The 25134-nt window shown below is 40.1% G+C and overlaps 2 protein-coding genes across 7 annotated transcripts in view; one reads left to right on the top strand and one right to left on the bottom strand.

Annotated features, from left to right (window-relative positions):
• KCNAB1 (potassium voltage-gated channel subfamily A regulatory beta subunit 1) overlaps positions 1–25134 on the bottom strand; it is a gene marked incomplete at both ends in the record, with an annotated part of 412699 nt that overhangs the window by 25346 nt on the left and 362219 nt on the right. The window lies entirely within an intron of this gene.
• On the top strand, positions 8379–8807 carry LOC307053516 (small ribosomal subunit protein uS10-like; the record flags this gene model as incomplete). Its single annotated transcript, XM_079704952.1, has 1 exon — positions 8379–8807. The coding sequence occupies exon 1, from the start codon at positions 8448–8450 to the stop codon at positions 8805–8807; it is 360 nt and encodes a 119-aa protein (XP_079561078.1). The 5' UTR covers positions 8379–8447.

Consider the following 25134-nt stretch of genomic DNA (forward strand, 5'->3'; position numbering starts at 1 on the left):
GTGAATCTGAAAGAGTAACACAAACTGAGTAACAAGTAAGCAGGATGTGGCCCTGGTTGTTTATTCTCAAATAAGCTCAGATTCTAACATTTTAGTTACCAAAAAAAAAAAAAAGTTGATATTCTTTTCAGTAACATAGGTCATCTGTTTAAAAATATGTATTTTATGTGAAAGGACTTAATAAAACTGTTTATTTTGAGTGAAAGAAATTTGTTGATAGAGATGTTTATTTTTTCAATTGGCCCTCATACAAAAAAATGGCTGCTCACATTAAGTCTTTTTCATGTGAGATGTTCCCTAGAACTTTGAAAGTTGTACGCAAGTGGCTTTACTGCATGAACAATAAATCATAGGGACTAAAGATACAAATATGCAGAAATTAGTGTTTTTATCAGATCAAATGTCCTCAAGTTAATCTGGCCACATGGACACAAAATGATGAAAACAAAAGAAACCTTAGAGATAATTCAGTGTAGTTTCCTCTTACTCTAGATAAGGAAACAGGCTAGGAGTTCATTGTTTTAAGGAATAATTAAAAGCTTGAATATTGTTAACAATTATAAATATTTCAGATATGCTTACAAAATGCTGAGAGTAAATATACAAAATAATAATTGTAATATGTAGTGGAACTGTATGTAACTTTGTTCTATATTTTTCAAGCCCCCTGTAAATGTGTTATCATACTTTCATAATTTAAAAAAGAAAGAAGATTCCCTAACACAGCAAAGCACCACTTTAACACACTAACATGTTATAGGTTCATTCACAAATATTAGGTTTAACTAAACACAATTTCCACTTTTAAAGGCCAAAAATGGTTGATCTTTTTACTGGGAGGGGACCATGTGGAGGCTGGGGCACTGGTAGAACGCAGAGACTTGGTTTCAACAGAGGAGTCGTAAACACTAATAAAAACAGGTCTAGACACGGGCACAATTTTTACTCCAGACCAGCTGTTTGTTTGTTATTTATCTAACTTCAGCTGTTTATTTACTTTAACTTCAGAAGCTTGTGGTGGTTTATAATCATGCCTTTTTGTGGCTTAGAGGATTCCTCTTGGATATTCATCAGTCATTTACCATCATGGCTGTGGAGAATCCTCTCTCAGTGCTCCTCTATCTGGAGATAGAGGACCACCTTTTCTCACTGGAATGGAAACTCATAACCATAAATGGAGTCATGCCATGTTTACCCTTAAAGGTTTGCCGACTGTCTGAAGACAGCCTGGCTCCATTTGCCTTCCAGACCACACGGGAGACTCTGGTTTTTGTCCCATCACTGTCATGAACTTGGACATGTTCTTCAACCTTGCTGAATCTCAGTTTCTTCAACACAAATGAACAGACTGATATTAATTGAGCATATAGGTAATCTTTATAATAACTGTTTAGGTGGGTAATATCTTAATCCTTATTTTATTGATGAGGAACCTGAGACTCAAAAAGGTAGTCACTTGGGCAGCTTCTCAGCAGATAGTCAGTAAGGCCACTTCTAGCTTTGAAGCTAGAAGTGGCCATCCTGGAAGGCTTTGATAGTACACTGTGGGAGAAGGTGGGTTGGGGACAAAAAAATAACAGGGCATTTACTTAATTGACCTCATTGCGTATTTGTGAATGTACGATGCCTTGTGTGTGGGTCTATCCGTCCCTTTGCATTTCATACGCCGATGACTTATAGTTCATGATGTATATGAATGACTTGGGAAATGTGAGCTATCTTTTTGCTTCCTTGAAGAAAGACCTCAAATCTGATGATTCTTTGAAAAAAGAACCAAAAAATGGGTTTGAGTCTGTGTGTGACCTGTTGGAGCTTAGAAACAGAGTGGTCTTCACAAGATAGTTTGCGAGGAATAAGCTTTCTGGATCAGGGCCAGGGCCAAACTGATTCTCTATCAGAACAGACCAGATTCAAGAGACTAGAAAGGATTACACACACCAAGCCAAGTCAGTAAAACCTCTACTATCTGGAGAAAGTAAACCTTGTTCCAAATTCTCACCCCAGAATAGAGCTGTGTGTCTCCAAGGACAATACACCGTCCTCACCCTGAAGCTTCCCAGAACACCCTCTCTAAGGGCACAGGGTCCTCAGCCTCTCTGCTCTGACACACTGGTTTTCCCTGACCCCGACAGTTTGAACTGAGCCTTTGAAATTGCCCAGATGTGATTTCTGAAACTTTTCCTGAAATATAGAAAAGGTTATTGAAGTGGGACATTTTTAGCCTCACTTTTACCTAAAGACCAAAGGTCCTGAACAAAAGCAGTAGTTGGTAAGTACCCCTAAGTTCCGAAGTGAGGTACTAGGCCACCTGTGTGGGACTGGTTAAAAAAGGTTTGGCCGTCTTTAGGTCAATCCCTACCTTAAAAGAATCAGTGGGTGGAGGTGAGGGTTGAGAGACCATTTATTTGGACTTGTTTGAGTTCTGTGACATTTTCCTACCTTCCCCTGTGATGCCACCCTCCCCCCTCCATCTTTCACCTTGTCTCAAACTGAATAAAACTCCAGAAACTAAAAATCCCATTTGCAGAACTTGCAAAGAAGGACAGCTCCCTGCAGTAAGGATCTGAATGCTGTGCTTTTTTTTCCAACAGGCAAACACAGGCTGTTCTGGGGATTCTGCTCATTCCTTGTTCAGCTCCCCACTACAGAGGGGGAGGCTACATGATGCTGTATACTTTTAATATTATTTCTTCCTGCACCAGACATGTGCTCTTTAATCCTGGCAAGACAGCAAATGTTCACTTTGCATTTAGATAAGAATGGCCAAGTGACTTGCTTCAGGCAATGAATAGCTTTCTTATCTTTCAATACTTCTCTATCCTCATTATTTCTCTGTAATCCTCTTATCACTACATGAAGTCTTTCCAGCTTCTTACCTGCTGACACTCCAAGAAATAATGTAGAATATGGATCATAAAATTGCACCTCTTGAGAGTGGGCCTCACGCAGCCGCAGGGGCAAGACTCCTGAAAGTCCTGGGGCACCAAACCACCTGCCTGAGGTAAAGGACTGCAACATGGGTGCCGCAATGTTGGTGGAGTCCCGAAGGGAATGCTGGGATTTTGGGGGTCCAGCTACACCCCTCAGTACCCACTCCAATTGTAACATGCTGTCAGAACAGAGTGGCAAAGTAAATAAAGATTCGTCGTTTAGGCAGAAGTGGAGAGGCAGCACGTTGAAAGGAGGGCCTCTGGAGTGTGCAATTCCGGAGTTTGGAGAGAGGACCTTCAAGATGGCGGAGGAGTAAGATGTGGAGATCACCTTCCTCCCCACAAATATATCAAAAATACATCTACATGTGGAACAACTCCTACAGAACACCTACTGAACGCTGGCAGAAGACCCCAGACTTCCCAAAAGGCAAGAAACTCCCCATGTACCTGGCCATGTGGCTAATAGGGTCTTGGTGCTCCGGCTGGGTGCCAGGCCTCAGTCTCTGCAGTGGGAGAGCCAAGTTCAGGACATTGGTCCACAGAAACCTCTCGGCCCCTCGTAATATCAACTGTCGAAAGCTCTCCCAGAGATCTCCATCTCAATGCTAAGACCCAGCTCCACTCAACGACCAGCAAACTCCAGTGCTGGACACCCCATGCCAAACAACTAGCAAGACAGGAACACAACCCCACCCATTAGCAGAGAGGCTGCCTAAAATAACACTAAGTTCACAGACAACCCAAAACACAGCACCAGACATAGTCCTGCCCACCAGAAAGACAAGATCCAGCCTCATCCATCAGAACACAGGCACAAGTACCCTCCACCAGGAAGCCTATACAACCCACTGAACCAACCTTACCCACTGGGGGAAGACATCAAAAACAACAGGAACTACGAACCTGCAGCCTGTGAAAAGGAGACCCCAAACACAGTAAGTTAAGCAAAATGAGAAGACAGAGAAACACACAGCAGATGAGGGAGCAAGGTAAAAACCCACCAGACCAAACAAATGAAGAGAAATAGGCAGTCTACCTGGAAAAGAATCAGAGTAATGATAGTAAAGATGATCCAAAATCTTGGAAAGAGAATGAAGAAAATACAAGAAACGTTTAACAAGGACCTAGAAGAACTAAAGAGCAAACAAACAATGATGAACAACATAATAAATGAAATTAAAAATTCTCTAGAAGGAATCAGTAGCAGAATAACTGAGGCAGAAGGATGGATAAATAACCTGGAAGATAAAACAGTGGAAATAACTACCGCGGAGCAGAATAAAGAAAAAAGAATGAAAAGAATTGAGGACAGTCCTCTGGGACAACATTAAACACACCAACATTCAAATTATGGGGTCCCAGAAGAAGAAGAGAAAAAGAAAGGGACTGAGAAAATATTTGAAGAGATTATAGTTGAAAACTTCCCTAATATGGGAGAGGAAATAGTTAATTAAGTATAAATAGTTTATATAGGATAAATCCAAGGAGAGACATTCCAAGACACATATTAATCAAACTATCAAAAATTAAATACAAGGAAAAAATATTAAAAGCAGCAAGGGAAAAGCAACAAATAACATACAAGGGAATCCCCAAAAGGTTCACAGCTGATCTTTCAGCAGAAACTCTGCAAGCCAGAAGGGAGTGGCAGGACATACCTAAAATGATGAGAGGGAAACACCTACAATCAAGATTATTCTACCCAGCAAGGATCTCACTGAGATTCAAGGGAGAAATTAAAACCTTTGTGGACAAGCAAAAGCTAAGAGAATTCAGCACCACCAAACCAGATTTACAACAAATACTAAAGGAACTTCTCTAGGCAGGAAACACAAGAGGAGGAAATGACCTACAATAACAAACCCAAAACAATTATGAAAATGGTAATAGGAACATACATATTGATAATTACCTTAGATGTAAATGGATTAAATGCTCCAACCAACAGATATAGACTGGCTGAATGGATAAAAAAACCAGACCCGTATATATGCTGTCTACAGGAGACCCACTTCAGACCTAGGGACCCATACAGACTGAAAGTGAGGGGATGGAAAAAGATATTCCATGCAAATGGAAATCACAAGAAAGCTGGAGTAGCAATTCTCATATCAGACAAAATAGACTTTAAAATAAAGATTATTACAAGAGACAAACATGGACACTATATAATGATCAAGGGATCAATCCAAGAAGAAGATATAACAATTGTAAATATTTATGCATCCAACATAGGAGCACCTCAATACATAAGGCAAGTGCTAACAGCCATAAAAGGGGAAATCGACAGTAACACAATAATAGCAGGGGACATTAAAAACACCCCACTTTCACCAATGGACAGATCATCCAAAATGAAAATAAGTAAGGAAACACAAGCTTTAAATGATACATTAAACAAAATGGACTTAATTGATACATATAGGACAAAAAAAAACAGAATACACTCTCTTCTCAAGTGCTCATGGGACATTCTCCAGGATAGATCATATCTTGGGTCACAAATCAAGCCTTGGTAAATTTAAGAAAATTGAAATCGTATCAAGTATCTTTTTCGACCACAACACTGTAAGACTAGATATCAATTACAGGAAAAAAAACATGGAAGCTAAACAATACACTACTAAATAACCAAGAGATCACTGAAGAAATCAAAGAGGAAATCAGGGCTTCCCTGGTAGCGCAGTGGTTGAGAGTCTGCCTGCCGAAGCAGGGGACACAGGTTCGTGCCCCGGTTTGGGAAGATCCCACATGCCGCGGAGTGGCTAGGCCCGTGAGCCGTGGCCACTGAGCCTGCACGTCCGGAGCCTGTGCTCCGCAACGGGAGAGGCCACAACAGTGAGAGGCTGGCGTATCGCAAAAAAAAAAAAAAAAAAAAAAAGAGGAAATCAAAAAATACCTAGAAACAAATGACAATGAAAACACGACCACCCAAAACCTATGGGATGCAGCAAAAGCAGGTCTAACAGGGAAGTTTACAGCAATACAATCCTACCTCAAGAAACAAGAAACATCTCAAACAACCTAAAGCAATTAGAGAAAGAACAAAAAAACCCCGAAGTTAGCAGAAGGAAAGAAATCATAAAGATTAGATCAGCAATAAATGAAAAAGAAATGAAGGAAATGCTAGCAAAGATCAATAAGACTAAAAGCTGGTTCTTTGAGAAGATAAACAAAATTGATAAACCTTTAGCCAGACTCATCAAGAAAAAAAGGGAGAAGACTCAAATCAATAGAATTAGAAATGAAAAAGGAGAAGTAACAACTGACACTGCAGAAATACAAAGGATCATGAGAGATTACTACAAGCAATTATATGCCAATAAAATGGACAACCTGGAAGAAATGGACACATTCTTAGAAAGGCACAACCTTCAAGACTGAACCAGGAAGAAATAGAAAATATGAACAGACCAATCACAAGCACTGAAATTGAAACTGTGATTAAAAATCTTCCAACAAACAAAAGCCCAGGACCAGATGGCTTCACAGGCGAATTCTATCAAACATTTAGAGAAGAGCTAACACCTATCCTTCTCAAATTCTTCCAAAATATAGCAGAGGGAGGAACACTCCCATACTCATTCTACGAGGCCACCATCACGCTGATACCAAAACCAGACAAAGATGTCACACAAAAGAAAACTACAGGCCAGTATCACTGATGAACATAGATGCAATAATCTTCAACAAAATACTAGCAAACAGAATCCAACAGCACATTAAAAGGATCAAACACCATGATCAAGTGGGGTTTATCCCAGGAATGCAAGGATTCTTCAAGATAAACAAATCAATCAATGTGATACACCATATTAACAAACTGAAGGAGAAAAACCATATGATCATCTCAATAGATGCAGAAAAAGCTATCAACAAGATTCAACAGCCATTTATGATAAAAAACCCTCCAGAAAGTAGGCATAGAGGGAACTTTCCTCAACATAATAAAGGCCATATATGACAAACCCACAGCCAACATCGTTCTCAATGGTGAAAAACTGAAAGCATTTCCACTAAGATCAGGAACAAGACAAGGTTGCCCACTCTCACCATTCTTATTCAACATAGTTTTGGAAGTTTTAGCCACAGTAATCAGAGAAGAGAAAGAAATGAAAGGAATCCAAATCGGAAAAGAAGAAGTAAAGCTGTCACTGTTTGCAGATGACATGATACTATACACAGAGAATCCTAAAGATGCTACCAGAAAACTACTAGAGCTAATCAATGAATTTGGTAAAGTAGCAGGATACAAAATTAATGCACAGAAATCTCTTGCATTCCTATACACTAATGATGAAAAATCTGAAAGAGAAATGAAGGAAACACTCCCATTTACCATTGCAACAAAAAGAATAAAATACCTAGGAATAAGCCTGCCTAAGGAGACAAAAGACCTGTATGCAGAAAACTATAAGACACTGATGAAAGAAATTAAAGATGATACAAACAGATGGAGAGATATACCATGTTCCTGGATTGGAAGAATCAACATTGTAAAAATGCCTATACTACCCAAAGCAATCTACAGATTCAATGCAATCCCTATCCAATTACCAACGGAATTTTTCACAGAACTAGAACAAAAAATTTCACAATTTGTATGGAAACACAAAAGACCCCGAATAGCCAAAGCAATCTTGAGAAAGAAAAACAGAGCTGGAGGAATCCGGCTCCCGGACTTCAGACAATACTACAAACCTACAGTATTCGAGACAGCATGGTACTGGCACAAAAACAGAAATATAGATCAATGGAACAGGATAGAAAATGCAGTGGTAAACCCACACATATATGGTCACGTTATGTTTGATAAAGGAGGAAAGAGTATACAATGGAGAAAAGGCAGGCTCTTCAATAAGTGGTGCTGGGGAAACTGGACGGCTACATTTAAAAGAATGAAATTAGAACACTTCCTAACACCATACACAAAAATAAACTCAAAATGGATTAAAGACCTAAATATAAGGCCAGACACTATCAAACTCTTAGAGGAAAACATAGGCAGAACACTCTATGACATAAATCACAGCAAGATCCTTTTTACCCACCTCTTAGAGAAATGGAAATAAAAACAAAAATAAACAAATGGGACCTAATGAAACTTAAAAGCTTTTGCACGGCAAAGGAAACCATAAACAAGATGAAAAGACAATCCGCAGAATGGGAAAAAATATTTGCAAACGAAGGAACTAACAAAGGATTAATTACCAAAACATACAAGCAGCTCATGCAGCTCAATATCAAAAAAACAACCCAATCCAAGAATGGGCAGAAGACCTAAACAGATATTTCTCCAAAGAAGATATACAGACTGCCAACAAACACATGAAAGGATGCTCAACTTCACTAATCATTAGAGACATGCAAATCAAAACTACAGTGAGACTCTTGGAGGAAGAAGCGGTAGCAGCTGCTGCGGAGTTTCGGGTTTCCCGCTCCCGCCCCCACTCCTGACTCACCGCTGTTCGCTCTCGCGGAGGAACAAGTTGGTCAGGAGGCCGCACTGCAGCCATGGCTTTTAAGGACACCGGAAAGACTCCCGTGGAGCCCGAGGTGGCGATCCACCGGATTAGGATCACTCTCACCAGCCGCAACGTGAAGTCTCTGGAGAAGGTGTGTGCCAACCTGATCAGAGGCACGAAGGAGAAGAATCTCAAGGTGAAGGGGCCAGTGCGGATACCCACCAAGACCCTGAGAATAACGACGAGGAAAACCCCCTGCGGGGAAGGTTCTAAGACTTGGGACCGTTTCCAGATGAGGATCCACAAGTGCCTCATTGACCTGCACAGCCCTTCCGAGATCATCAAGCAGATCGCTTCCATCAGCATTGAGCCCGGAGTCGAGGTGGAAGTCACCATTGCAGATGCTTGAGCCAGCGGCTCTAATAAATTGATAATCGGCCGTTAAAAAAAAAACAAACAAACAAAAAATACCTACAATGAGGTATCACCTCACACCGGTCAGATTGGCCATCATGAAAATGTCTACAAACAATAAATGTTGGAGAGGGTGTGGAGAAAAACAACCCACTGTTGGTGGGAATGTAAATTGATACAGCCACTATGGAGAACAGTATGGAGATTCATTAAAAAAATAAAAATAGAACTACCATACGACCCAGCAATCCACTACTGGGCATATACCCAGAGAAAACCATAATTCAAAAAGAGTCATTGCAGCACTATTTACAATAGCCAGGGCATGCAAGCAACCTAAGTGTCCATCGACAGATGAATGGATAAAGAAGATGTGGCACATATATACAATAGAATATTACTCAGCCATAAAAAGAAACGAAATTGAGTTATTTGTAGTGAGGTGGATGGACCTAGAGTCTGTCATACAGAGTGAAGTAAGTCAGAAAGAAAAACAAATACCATACGCTAACACATATATATGGATTCTAAAAAAAAAAAATGGTTCTGAAGAACCTAGGGGCAGGACAGTAATAAAGACACAGACGTAGAGAATGAACTTGAGGACACAAGGAGGAGGAAGGGTAAGCTGGGACAAAGTGAGAGAGTGGCATGGACATATATACACTACCAAACGTAAAATAGCTAGCTAGTGGGAAGCAGCCGTACAGCACAGGGAGATCAGCTTGGTGCTTTGCGACCACCTAGAGGGGTGGGATAGGGAGGGTGGGAGGGAGACGCAGAGGGAGGGGATATGGGGATATATGTATATGTATAGCTGATTCACTTTGTTATAAAGCAGAAACTAACATACCATTGTAAAGCAATTATACTCCAATAAAGATGTTAAAAAAAATTTGCACCTCTTTCCTCAACATAATCTAAACATGGTGCCCACTATTTCCTGCTAAAACCTGGTGATTCCAAACTATCAGTTTGTAATTCTTCTGTTGGTTAATACTAAATAGTAATCAAAGAGGTGATTTCTGTCCTGATGAAAGGGAGGCAGCATTTATGAGGAGCAGAGAGTACAGTGCTCTTCCTGCATAGGTCAAATTCTATAGGATTTGTGAACAGGGGAATGCATTCCAATTCATTTAAAAACATTCAAAATGAGAATAAGTAAACCTGTTGCCTTAAATTTTGTCTGGAGCAAGGCAACAAACAAATTTAAAGAAACAAATCTAAATGAACTACAAAACTCCAGGCTTGAGCATATTTCCTAGATACCTGACTTATATATTCATCTGTGAAGCTAAAAGTTATATCATCAATGGTTTGTTTCCTTTGACATCTGGGATTTCCTTTGACATCTGGGATTTCCTTTGACAATCTTATTAGCCAACCTTTAAAAAGGGCTGTTTAGTAGTTTGAATATGAGCATTCCCCATATTCAAATGTGGGATATCCCACACTTAATTTATATCCCTCCGACATAAATTTAAAAAATTAAAATTTGGAAAAAGATTCTTTTTCTAAAATTTTTAACGTTTTGCTCTTGTCAATTAAGTCCCACAAATTTTATCATAGAATATGGCTGTCTTAGTACATTTGGGCTGCAGTAACAAATATACCATAGACATGTAACAAAAATACAAAAATACCATAGATGGCTTAAACAGCAAACATTCATTTCTCACAGTCTGGAGCCTGAGAAGTCCAAGATCAAGACTCTGGCAGATTTGTTATCTGGTGAGAGCTCTCCTCCTGGTTCATAGACAGCCACCTTCTCACTTTGTTGTCACATGGTGGAAGGGGTGAGGGAGCTGTCTGGGGTCTCTTTTATAAGGGCACTAATCCCTTTCATGAGGGCTCCACCCTCATGAGCTAGTCACTTACCAAGGCCCCACCTCTTAATAGCATCATTTTGGGGGTTAAGTTTCAACATATGGATTTTGCGGGGACACAAACATTCAGGCTATGGCAATGTCCTAGGAAAGTCTCAAAGCAGTTGTTACCAGCTGCTCATCCTTTCCATAGATGACATTCCCGTGAACATCTGATTTTTTTCCAGTGAATGTACCAGGATGAATGATCTACAAAATGTATGCAGAAATAAACAAGGAAATTAATCTGCCTTGTAGATTTATTTGATAGAACCAATTTATTCTAACTTTAGAATAGCTAAGTGAAGTGATTCTTATGTATCAGAAACAATTATGGTAGAAGTTAATTCTGGTATATGACAATAAAACATATCGGCAACACATAGAAAGATATGATAGAAGTTACAGATACCCTTCAGTCAGCTATAATATATAAAAGGTCTGAAGATTTGAGAATTACTAGCTTTTTATTTTGCAATCCTCTTGAGCTGTGGGTTGTAGCTTTCCTCACTGAGAAATGAGGATGTTTCAAACTTCTTGGTGTATCAATTAAGTTTCAGGGCTTTTCTTATGGAGTAAGTTATTGAAAACTCAGTTGAAAGTCCTTAAATTATAAAAGAGAACCAAGTTGTTGAGGATCAGCTTTTTTCTAACTCTCCACTCTGCTATCCCCAGACTGGTTTCCCTTGTCACATTAGGGTGGCTCTCAGTAGTATTTATGGCCATGTGGTTTTTTTATCCATACTGAGCAGGGCCCTTTTGCCTCAGTATTCCACGACCCCTGAGATTCACTCTAATTAGGCTGCTTTGGTCACACGAACCAGTGACTCTAGCTAAGGAAAAGATGGGCTGATAGGTTTAACACAATGCAGAGCCCACCTTGGAACGAGGTCCAACAAAAGGAAAGGAAGCAGCCTTCCTCTGGGTCAATTGGCAGTCTGGGGAAGGGTCATCACCCACATGAAAATGTGGATACCTGAGAAGGGATGTCTGCTGCGCAGACAACCAACAATTTTCACTATGCTCAGACAGGCTCTTGCTGGGCACACCAACAACAGAGGGCCCAGGGAGAGACCTAACTACTGAGTGCCTACTATGTGCTGGGCTCCGTGCTGGGCATTTTACCAACATTACTGCATTCGAGTTTTACTGCAGTCCTATGCGGCAGTATTATTACATTTCCATTTTACATTTGAGGCAATTGAAGCTCAAAGAGATTAAAAACTTGATGAAGCCAGGTTTGCACATTTCCTCTAAAACCAGCCCCATGCTCAAACAAAATAAAGCAGAATATCTTTTTCCCTTTTTCATCCATATTTGTATATTTTATGCCCACTCTTTTGATTCTGCTATTTGAGTACATAAATTATATAGACATATCAAAAGGAAATGTATTATGCAAAACACTCGATAAAGAATAGTTTTCTAAACGTTCACTGAGATACTAAAACATAAATTTAACCCAAATCCACCCATTCTACATGGTGCCTAATATTTCTGTATCTATTATCAGTGGTTGTTTTTATATTTGGGAGCATCTGTCATTGCATTGTAGATTACCTGACTCAAGCCTCGAATTTCTGATCTTTTAAACCGTGTGACTGTCATCCTCATTGGTCAGACAGACAGATGTGGAAAGTTGACATGTAGCTTCTTATTCTATTATACTATCTGGAGCTTTTCATTTATACAAGTGTGTATCAGCTTCTTGGGACAGGCTTTATTTTGAAAGGAATTCTATCTTCTGGAGGAAAGAATAAAGCAAGCCAACTTGGCAGAGGATTGATAGGAGTAAAAAATATTTACCCTAATGAGATTTTCTACTGGCAAATCCAGTTTCATGCTTTAACAGGAGGCAATCTTTATTGCTTCTTTGAAAGTGTAGAGCTGGCTTTACTTCCTGGTTCTACCATGGGAGGCGTCTGGAAGGAGATGCTGTCTTAATCTTAATGATATTAAAACCTCTACCCTACAGCAGATGCAACTCACTGGCAGCCCCAAATCCATTTTGGCTCCACAGCTCTTATCTGTATTTGCCAGGTACCTGGTAACTAAACAAAAGGCAACTTTAAACTTGACATGGTGGAGTGGAATGATTTTCTCAGCTTTTCAACAGTGAACTACTTGGTAAAAAGAGGAGCTACTCACTCTGTTAATATTTTAAAATGAGGCACCTTCTGCTCTGTTATGTTCAAATGTAAGGCAGGCCCAGTAGTGGCTAGGCAACATTCACTGCAAGAGCCACTGCAGAGGAGGCTGCCCTGTCCACAGGGACACCCACCTTCTTTTCCTAGTACCTACTTCACTGTTCCACAGTTGTCTGCTTGTATCTAGGACTCTTAATCTCTTCTTTTGGGGGGGCCTTTCCCATTTCTGAGGTTCTTCTCCACCCTCCCCACCCAAGGTAGGCTGTTTCTTCGTATTTTCTCCATTAGAATTTTATGCTGAGGGAAGATTTATCAAGGTGTTTCACGGTAAGATGGTGCTTCTTAAACATTCCTATCATGTGACCCACTAAAGTGGACACAAAAGCATATGTTATTAGAAGGCTTGGCTTTAGCATAGAAATTTATGCAAATCTCTATTTTATACTGTAATAAAGCATTTGCTTTAAAACAATAATATTTTTCTTTATAAATCTTTGAGTAAGACTGCCATGAAAGGAAACAGTCTCCTGTCTACTCTGTGGCTTTTGGCCGACTCCCCTCAGCCACCCATAGCCACCTTATCCACACACAGTACATTTCCTGTGCCTCAGGGGAAATGCATGCCTGGCTGTGAGGCAAAGAGCAGGGAGAGGGGCTCAGTGACTGAAAAGGTGGAATGAGTTGTCCCTCTTGGGGAATGGTCATTAATTAGACACAGAGCCCTTGTTATGCCCTGAACTTTTATATATTTCCATGCCACATTTTATGAGGCTCCCTCACATAGACATAAAGGTCTTCTGTCTTCTGGAGTATTAATGACAATAATTTACACTAATTTAGCACGTATAATGTACTTGGTTTTGTTCTGAACACTTTATGTATATTAACTCATTTAATCTGCACAACAATCTTATTATAGCATAGGTCTGTTGTTGTTATTATCTTGTTTTGCACATGAGGAAACTGAGGCACAACAAAGGGGAGTAAATTACTCAAGGTTACCCAGCTAGTAAGTGTCAGGGTCAGGATTTGAAAGTAAGCAATCTGGCTCTCCTCTGCTTTTTTTTAAATAAATTTATTTATTTATTTTTGGCTGCGCTGGGTCTTTGTTGCTGCGCACGGGCTTTCCCTAGTTGTGGCGAGCGGGGGTTACTCTTCATTTCGGTGCACGGGCTTCTCATCGTGGTGGCTTCTCTTGTTGCAGAGCATGGGCTCTAGGCACGTGGGCTTCAGCAGTTGTGGTGCGTGGGCTCTAGAGCACAGGGTCAGTAGTTGTGGCGCACAGGCTTAGTTGCTCCGTGGCATGTGGGATCTTCCCGGACCAGGGCTCGAACCCGTGTCCCCTGCATTGGCAAGCGGATTCTTAACCACTGCGCCACCAGGGAAGTCCCTCTCCTCTGCTTTTAACCACAGAGAACACTTCGGCAAGTTATAAATGACAGACTTGTATCCAGCAAGGTGGACCCGGAAGCTGTGATAGAGCATCACAGTTACATTTATGAAGTTAAATGCTAACTACAGGGCTCCTTTGGGAACCACAGAAAGCTTTCTCTGTTTTCTGAGAGCATGCTCTTTGTATGGGTGGCTGCCCAGTGTGTGTGTGACCACCTGGTGCTCCTCTGGGGCACGGCAACACTATGGACAGTCTCTCTTCCCTGCTTGGCTTTCATTGCCATTCAACTTTTACATATGAACCTCCTTCAATATAGGAAGTTGAAGGATAGACACAGACGATTGAGTGAACTACCGTCTACTACATAAGGCAGGAAAAGGTAAGCGCTAAATAGAGAAAGAGGCCTCGTGCTGTACAGGTGAAAAGGGAGAGCTGTTAATCCCACCACGGCTTCCCAGGCTAAGGAAGCAATGAGCAGTGTTTTTTAAACAAAGAGCACTGCTTTTCAAAAATATTTATTATGCTTTCCAATCAATTAAACAAAGATACATTGGTTAATATGTAAAGTAAGTACCTGTACTACCAAGCTAATACGTTATAAAATATATATAATGGCACCCACATCTTGGCTTCAATTAAAAGGAACCAAGGCTCCTTAGAGAAATGGCTGATTACAGGGCTGGGGAAAGCACAGGTGAGCTTGGAACACCTTGTGCTGGGAAGCAAATTAAGTCCTTAAAAAAAACCCGATGGAGACATGCCAAAAGAACACAAAAGACCTGTCAAAGATGCTTCAAATGGCCATGTTGGGGATAACTGTAGCAACAAAATAATGATAGCAATGAATCATAAATCATTGGAAAAAATAAGAATCCATGAGTTCATACTGATATAAATAACTGAATAAAATTATTAAATAACTGAATAACTAAGGGAGAAGGGAAATCTCTTCCTTACAGTAGAATGCCAGCTAAAAAATGTAGAAAGTATGATGGAAATAGAAAAATCACCATCTGGCAAACACCACAGTACTAGTTTCAGGCAAGAATCATTGAAGAATACTAATATCAAGTAGGCAAAATGTGATGAGAAATAAGATATTTGCATAATTTCGAAGTATCTCCCCCAAAGATACTCATTGGAGTGATATATATGAATACACACACATACCTAATACATACTAAAGGAAAAGGTATATACTAAAGGAAAAATAGTAACTTTACAATGGAGAAACCTGGTAGTTATCAGCTTAACCAAGAGCGCAAAGTTAACATCATCACTAATGGGAAAAATAGACAGTATGCACCCCCTGATGTAATACACCAAAAAGGACACAACATCATTTCTGTGGTACTCTTGCCTAACCTGAATTAAATCACTAGTAAACATCTGAAAAACTACTGAGGGACATTCTACGAAATAACTGGCTAATAGTATTCTGAAGTGTCAAAATTACGAAAGACAAAGAAAGAATGAGCAACTGATCCAGCTTAAAGTAGCCCAAGACACATCACAGTGAACTGCAACATGTGATTTTGAGTTGGATTTGGGCCAGAAAAGGATATTAATGGGATGATTGGAGAAATATGAATAAGATCCATAGATTATAAAATATTATTGTGTCAATGTAAATTTCCAGATTTTGATACTTACACAATGGTAATGTAAGATGCTAACAGAGAATCTGGGTGAGGGGTATATAGGAGTCTTTTGTACTATTTTTGCTACTTTTTAATGTCTGAAATTATACCAGTGGATAGTTTAAAAATAGAAAAAGTAAAACATATACAGCAAATAGAAACTTTAAAAATAATAAGATATAAAATAAGTGGAAATTATGTTTTCTTTTCATCCTGCAAAGGGTTATCTGGCACAGCCTGCTTCGGAGGCCACTGAAGGAGGGAGTCTGGCTCAGCACAGCTAGTTTAGGAAATGGTGGGTGGGTCTCTGCTGCTGGCGTGTTTTTGGAAGGATGTGGTGAGAAATGGGTTGGCTTCTGATCATGGAATCTGGGGTAGAAAAACTAGTATTGATTGTGTATTTCTAAATCCCCAGGACTATGCCTGGACTTGGACAGCCATGATATCATAGTTAATGTTGACAACTCAATACCACTGACATTTTTATCTCATTTGTGTGTATGTGTGTGGTTATTGTTCTAATCTCTAGCTTTGTCAAAGTAACACATGCAGAGTGTTTAAAGAGTCGATGCCAAAAGGCTTGTAACAAAAAGCAGCAGTCTTTTGACTTTGCCTGCACCCCAGAGGTGGTAACCACTTCCAACATATGTAGCTGTTTTTTCTGATATTAACCTCTACATTTCTCAATAATATGTACATATTATTTTCTTGGCCCAGTTTTTTTCGACATTATCCATTGATTTCTTGTGGAGGTGAGAGTTTTAGGTCCTGCTCATTTGCTATCTTACCAATATATTCACATCTCAGTTAGGGTTAAATTCATATTCTGTGTGTTCATTTCAATGACTGCGTACTTAGTGTCCACTGTTGAGCAGAGTAGTTTCAATGATTACATCTCCCGTCTTCTATACCTTTTCATTTTCCTTTAGTTCACAATTGCTTCATTAGCTTAGTTTTATTTGGCACTATAGCTAACACTTCCTGTAATTTGTGCAAGTGTCTCTCAATACAGTTTTCTGTGTTGGTTGAGCTTGTGAGAAATTCAGTTCCTATTTTTTACCCCCTGGCAACATTCCATCTAGAACACCACCCCCATCCTCCTGCCACAGCCTACGTTGGTGCTCTCTATGCCTGCTGCATGACTGTCATCCCAGCACCTCTCATTGTCATCACACAAATTCCCTTCTGGCCTCGAATGAGTTGGATCCATGGCTTCCTCTTTGTGGCTTTATCCTTTCACTTTGGTGGAGCCCATTTTCCAGTAGCTTCTGAGGAATTGTGTTTGGGAGACAAGAAAGCCAAAATGCTATTATTTCCTCACCCCTGGCTGGTAGTTTGTCCACCATCTTTTTCTTGGAATTTTGAAGCCTTGTTCCATGGTCTTCTGGCTCTCAATTTTGCTGTTGAAAACCCCTAGGCAATCCTTATTCTTGATCTTTCTTGTGTACACTCTACGAAGTCTCTGGAATACTTTAGGATGCTTTTCCTTATCTTTCCACTTGTGAAATGTCATTATAATGTTACTTCGTGCGGGACTTTATTCTTTCATTGTCTTCGGTACTTGGTAGGCACTATTGATCTGGAGACTCATGTTCTTTAAATCTGGAAATTTTCTTGTATTGGCTTTTTGTTTGTTTACCTCTCCTCCATTTTATCTATTCTCTCTCTAGAAATCTTTCAGTTGAATAAATGTCAGACTTCCTGGACAGAATCTTAATTTTCTTATCTTTTCACTCCTATTGTCCATTTTTTTCCCCTACTGTCTGGAATATTTCCTCAACTTTAATGTCCAACATCTTTATTGACTTAAAAATTTTTTAGCCATTATATTTTTTTAATGGCTAAGATTTTTTTACTAGTTCTATGCTGTTCTTGCTCTCTCTTTCATCCTGTTCTTATTTAATTGATGCCATATCTTCTCTTATCTCATTAAGTATATTAATTATAGTTTCTTTGAAAATTCTTACATCTCTCTGCATTAGTCTGTTTTCTTTTCTTCTATTTACTTGAGCTCTCTTTTTTTCATCAGTAGCTTTCTTTGAATGTCAGGTGATTCTTGGGTTTCTGTTCACATTTAAGAATAAAGCACTAAAATTGTGTGGGGACAGCATTTGTCACTGTGGGAGAAGTTAGGGCACTTGCCACGTTTTCCCACTGGGATTTTCTTTCACAACAATGTAGATTTTTTTTTCTGGGATAGTTTATTTTCTCCAGAGAAATATTCTATTATTTTCTGCCTGGGGAAAGTGTAACTTGGTTGTTAGTGACCTGGAGGTAAGTGAGAGGAGAGGTCTGGGGATCTCAAACTTCATAATTCTTTTTTTTTTCAGCCTGGCCTCACCTTCCTCTGTATCTGGTACCCCTCAGTCTAGAGCCTCTCAACTCAATTTCTCGAGGTAAAATATCTCTTGCCTCCTTCACTGGAGGGGAAAGGCAGGACCCTGCCTGCAGACCTGGGGATATGGAGCTCTAATGGTTCTGTACAGTTTTTTGAAAAACTGCCTTGTTTCTAGCTCCCACCTTACCCCCATCTTCTGTGACATTTATGCCTCTCATGCCTTAACCATTCTGAGGTTGTGTGGTACAAATTAACTTGCTTCTTGTGGGCACTTTAAATAAATCTTTCCTCAGTTTTGCTAAGTCATTTACCATTCCTCCATCCCTTTTCCACTTTCATATACATTGGTCCAGGTTTCCAGTTGTCTGCTACTTTCATCAGAAAGGAAGTTTCTATTTCTGTTCCTTGTATGTTATTTTTTTTAAGAGAAAGGAGCAGAAATATATTACTTGGTCATCCTAAATCAAGAAGTTTCCTCACTGTTTTCCAAATGAGGAAACTGAGACTCAGAGATTAGATGGCTTTAACTTCCTCACCCACTCCCTATTTCACCCAAACCACTCTTTGTCAAAGTTATTGACGATCTCCACACTGTTAACACCAATGGACAATTCCCAGTTCTCATCTTACTTGACCCATCAGTAGCATTTGATACAATTGATTACTTCCTCTTCCTTGATGTTTTCTTTACCTGCTCCTTGGGCACCACACTCTTCTCCCCCTTCTCCCAACCTCCTAATACTGGAATCTCCAGGGCTCAGTCCTTGGTCCTTTCTTTCTATGTCCTTTTTTGCTTTTTCTGTCTTTCTATTTTTACTCCCCGTGTGGTTTTATCAATTCTCAAAGCTTTAAATACCATTTACATGCAGACATCTTCCAAATTTGCATCTCCATCCCAAGACTGTCTCCTGAGTTTCAGAATCAGTGTCCAACTGCCTACTCAACATCTCCATTTGGATGTCTCATGAACATCTCAAACTCAAGATGGCTAAACCCAGACCCCCGATCTTCCCCCACAAACCAGCTCCACCCATGGTATTCCCCATATCAGTTGCTGGCAGCTCCATTCTTCTGTTGACTCAGGTCAAAAACCTTGGCATCATTTTTCACTCCTTTCTTTCTGTTACACCGACATCTAATCCATCAGGAACTTCTGGCTCTACATTCAGTATTTCTCTAAATCAGACCACTTTTACACTTCCACAGCTAGCACCCTTGTCTGAGCCATCATCATCTCTTACCTAGATTGTTACAACTCTTTCTTTCTTTCTGGTTTTTTTTGGCCACAGCTCACGGCATGCGGGATCTTAGTTCCCTGACCAGGGATCAGGGATTGAACTCACACACCCTGCAGTGGAAGCGTGGATTCTTTTTTTTTTTTTTTTTTTACCCGGTACGCAGGCCTCTCACTGTTGTGGCCTCTCCCGTTGCGGAGCACAGGCTCCGGACACGCAGGCTCAGCGGCCATGGCTCACGGGCCCAGCTGCTCCGCGGCATGTGGGATCTTCCCGGACCGGGACACGAACCCGTGTCCCCTGCAGTGGCAGGCAGACTCTCAACCACTGCACCACCAGGGAAGCCCAAGGAAGTGTGGATTCTTAACCACTAGACCGCCAGGGGAACCCCTACAATTATTTCCTAACATGTCTCCCTGCTCCTACATTTGCCCCTTTATAATGTATTCTAATTCCAGGCTAAAGGGATCCTTTAAAAATGTAAGTCAAATCACATCACTTCTTTGTCCAAAATTCGGAGGGTCCCAAAAGATATGGACCCTGTAATCTCTCTAAACTCACCTTTTTCTACACTCCTCCTTCCTTTCTGCAGCCACACTGGTGTCCTTGATGTTCCCCAAACACAGCAGGCTGCTTCCATCTCAGGTCCTCTGCACTGTTTCTACGGCCATAAACACTATCCTTATCTCCCTCCCAGTTACTCACTTTACTCCTTCAAGTCTCTACCTTTTCAGTGACCACTCCTGACTCCCAGCATTCCCATTCTCATTACCCTGTTCTACTTTTTCTTTATTCCATAACACTTATCATCCTCTAATAGTCTATATAAGTTAATTTTTATTGTTTTACTGTTTATTTCCTGTCTCTCCTGCTAGAATGACTGTGTCCCACAGGGATGGGGATCTTTGTCTATTTTGTTCTCTTGTCTATCCCATGCATCAAGAACAATGTCTAGTGTATAGCAGACACTCAAAAGTATTAGTTGAATATGAATCAATGAATGAGGCAGGTTTTAGACCTGAGTATTTTTACTATATAATGTTCTCCTCTGGGCCATCCTGAGTGTGGTATGATGACATTATGTTTTTAGGAGGGGCTTGTGAGATTTGTACTGTGCTTGAGAAGGAAGTAGGGGAAATGGATGGGAGAAATAAAATTTCATTCTTTTTCCCTTCCCCAATTTTTCTTTTTGGTCCCCATATCTCTTTTTGCTTTCTGTTAAGTTTTGTGTGAATTCTTATGTCATTTTGTTTTTTCTCTTGTCTTATTATGCACTCATTTCTAGGGGTAATTCGGTTCATTCCATCACCAAATATACTTCCATTTTCCATGCGAGTGATACATTTTCTTTTTTCATGCAAGTAAAGGAAGATATTGATAATACTAAACTTTCCTCTTCTTTCTACTGCTTTCCTGTGCCCACACCTTCTGTCCATTGGCCTTTAAAAAATAACAACAACAAAAAACGAATTTTCTTTTATAAGTAAATTCTGAGTTGACTCCACTAGGGTTTCAGAAAGTTGTCTAAAAGGATCTCATTTAGTTATTAATTTTGTATGATTGGTTTCATTGAAGCTAGTCACACTGGTCACCTTTCAGTATTTAAAACAAATAAATAAAACCTAACATAAAAATGCATTTAGAAAGGATGGATAAAGTTCAAACTGCAGAGGTCGAGGTTTTGTGGCTTATCATCTTTTCTAGTGTTTGAACACTGACAAACAATTACTCCCCAAAATAGAAGTGACACTTTCAAAAGTCCTCAGATGCCTCGGGAGGGTTTGCGAGGTACAAGGGATGTCTGTGTGTAATGTACACATTTCATGCAGGTGACCAAGAGCGTTATTTTGTAATTTGTGGAGATTTGAATCTTTAGCACACAAGGTTTTCCTGAATTTCCAATTATATTGGACATAATGGTATTATAAAGCAAACAAATTTGTTTTCTGAAACTAATGGAAGAGTTAGTTTTTTCATGTGTAACTTAAGTCAGATCAATTTAAAATTAGGTATTTAAACATATGTAAATCGTATGTGGAACAAGCATACTCGTTGTAATGTAATTACAACCCAGCTTTATTTTTTAATCTCCCGCTAGCACTTTATATTCAGTAGGAAGAATGAAAACTTGGCCCTGATGAAAACTCAGACTGGTCCCACAGCTTTTCTGCCCACTCTTGGGTAATAGACAGTCCTGACACCCTTTTAGATTGTAAACACAGCCTCTATACATCTCAGTCAAAACTCCAAACTCAAATTTCTTTCCCTTTTCTAGCTGGGACCTGCTTAGGCTAAACACCTGCAGCAGGAGGTAGTGAGATGGGGCATGGCTGGCTTCTCTATTCCTCTACTTTCTGCTTCTCCCCTGAGCCCTCTCCTAGTGGCTCTCGGTGTCCAGCTCCAGCCCACACCCTCCAGGAGGATGTTCTCCTAGAGAACAGACCCAAGATGACCCCACACAGGAAACATTCACAGTTGCCCTTCCGGTCACCCCCAGGGAGGCTAGACTCTCCTGGCTGCACCTTCTCTCTTTCAACTTTTATTTTCTTGAAGCAAGGTGAGGGGACTCCAGAGGCATAGAACTGAGAGTGAGGGAACGTTCATCTTTATGGCAGAATGCCCATTCATAAATGGGGGAGGGTAATTGTAATAACTCCCTACTATAATAACTGCTGCAGGCAGGGATCGGCAGTGGATGCCAAATCCGGCTGTGAGGAACCAGGCTATTCACATGGTCACAAAGAATCACACCCCAGCTTATTTATTCACTATGGTACCAAGTCTTAAAGGTACCATCACAGTGAAGAAAACTGACAGATATCACCTTAACCGAGTGATCAACTTTAATATGACCAGTAATAGAGAGTGACCCTCCAGGGACCGCAGAGAGACACACTGAGAAGGACCCAAATCACCTGTGTATCTTCTTGCCAAAGATGCTTGATCTTAATATAATCATGAGAAAACAATCAGACAAATCCAGACTGAGAGACATTCTCCAAAACAACTGGCTTGGATTTTTAAAAAAATATCATTGTTGTTAAAGAGAAACAAGGTGAGGAACGATTTTAGACTATAAGAGATTAAAAAACCATTACTACTAAATGCAATGTGGGGCTCTTAATTCAAACACAGACTCATCTCCCTCTCAAACAACAACAACAACAGAATCCTAAAAAGGACATTTTAGGAAATTTAAGTATGGCTTGTGCAGATAACAGTGGTGTATCAACGTTAAAGTTCTTGAGTGTGATGAGTGCATGATGTTTTTGTGGAAGAATGCTGCATCTCAGGAGAGAGAGAAGAAAGTATTTATGGGTGAAAGGTCACAGTGCAAGAGAACAAGAGAGGGCAAAATAGAGGCAAAATATAGCACAATTTGGTAAATCTAGGTAAAGAGCGTTGGCTGTTTATTTCTTCAACTTTTCTGTAGGTTTTTAATTTCTCGTAATAAAATATCAGGGGAAGAAAGAGACACAGAGCCAGCTCTGGCCCTTTTCCTTTACAAGTACAGTAAGTCCCCTACATATGCACCTGCAAGGTGCAAACTTTCAAAGATGGGAACGTGCGTTCGCATGTCCAATCACCTAAGTTAGTTCACGTGTCTGGCGTACACTGTCACATGCGTGCATCCTCTACAAGTGGTTGTGCTTTTGTGTACTTTACTGTACAGTACTGTATAGAGTACAGTAGTATAGTATCTTTATTTCAAGCCCAGGATGTCCAGAAGCAAGTGTAAAAGCAGCGGTGATGTAGCTGGTACTACTGTACTTTTCAAGGTACTGTACTGTAAGATTAAAACTGTTTTATTTATTTTTTGTGTTTGTTTGTTTTCTATGTACTATTTGTGTGAAAAGTATTATAAACCTATTACAGTACAGTACTATACAGGTGATTGCGTTAGTTGGGTACCTAGGCTAACTTTGTTGGACTTATGAACAAATTGGACATACAAACGTGCTCTTGGAACAGAATTCGTTCATATGTAGGATACTTACTATATACAAATGAAGATTTGACATCTCTCTTTGAAATTCACCAATTTTCAGCTGTGTCTCCATGCCTGGCTGAAACTTCAGTTATGACACCTTAATATATGTATTATATATACACACACACACACTCGTAACAATCACAATCTCAAAATATTTGCGCAGGGCATTACGAATCAAACGTTTCCACTTATCTCACATTATTGTCACAACAATCTTGGAAATAGATAGACCAGGTACTGTTTCTATTCTTCCCATTTTCCAAATGAAAAACGGAGCAGCAGTAACTGAGCAACTCAAGCAAGTTCACACACCTAAGACTAGCACCCTCGTCCTCTGATTGCAGATCCTGTATTTTTTCATTACACATATTCAGCATCCAGGAGGGCTTTAAAAAGCCATTGAGCCTTTCATTACTTCATTTTTTACAGAAAGTGGGACAGAGTCTTAAGGGTATTTGTTTATCCCCACTGTCTGAGAATTCCAGATTAGCCATGCCACAGGTGGCTCTGCTCAGCCCACTGAATCCACATACTAGTAAACCCTGAGCAAGACGCTGCTTTGACAGACAGCTAAAACCCACAGCCCCACCTGCCCGGGCTGGAGAGCTGGATAATGTTAGTCTCCCCATGTCACCGCAGATCAGCTACAGCACAATGAGGAACTTAAAGAGATGAATTCCCCTGAGATTGAGCTGACATCCCCTCAGAATATGGAGGTGAATACTGTCACAACTTCAGCTACTTTCAGAGAGAGAACTCACAGAGAAGGAAGCTCACATGAGTCACAAACCCACAGCCCCAGAATACTAAGCAATTCTGTTTCCACCTGACACCTGGGGTGAGCAGAAGCCGTCTCCGTTCTCTCTCTCTTTTTTCTTGATTAAAAACAACTTAAGGAAAAAAAAAAAAACAACACCCTTTCTGAGCTTGGTGAAGACCACAAATTTGTGGTGAGGAGGTACAGTGGGCCTCCAGACACGTGGCCCACGTTGTTTCTCCTTTTGTGTGTTACTAGTGATAGCAGTTGTATCCCTTCTGCCTTCACTGTTGACTGAAGATGTGAAGAAAGGGAAAAAAGGGAGAGAGAACAGAGGAAGTAGGTAAATTGCATAGAATATTACCAGGATCCTCCCTTCCAAAAGGATTTTATGAAATGAGGTTAGGAATCTTTGGCTTCCATAGAAAGCACAAAATATACCCGTAAATGTTTACAAATTAGTATCGGGAATATTGTTTCATCTAAAGCCAGCTCATCACATATTTTCTTCAGCCTTGGCAAACTTTACTTCTCAGTATGTTCTAAAACTCCTATTCTCTCTATGGAATCTAGCTGGAAAATGAAAATTGTTAACCAGGGCTCTGTTCCTGTTAGATACATATCAGAGTGATCCATGCTCCAAACTCTGGAAATTTTTCCAATGGCCCTAGAAGTTGACCCTGCAAATCTGAGGCAGCATGCCAACAAGTAAGGGTGGTGAACTCTGTAATGTGCCTTTGCTGTGTTACTTAAGATTATTCAGTTTTGCTCAAGAAAGTGAGAGAAGTGAATAAGGAGGATAAATGAAACTGGATAGAGAAACAAGAAGCTTGTGAGACAGGCAGAATTCACATAATGTGTGAGTTCACATAATAGTAAGACTAAGTGGATTAGTAAGCTCTGAGTCACGGTAGCCACAGACAAAGTAGAAAATGTGTGTACTGAGCATTGAG

The sequence above is a fragment of the Hyperoodon ampullatus genome (genome assembly GCF_949752795.1).
Source record: "Hyperoodon ampullatus genome assembly, chromosome: 5".
NCBI classification, from domain to species: domain Eukaryota; kingdom Metazoa; phylum Chordata; class Mammalia; order Artiodactyla; family Ziphiidae; genus Hyperoodon; species Hyperoodon ampullatus.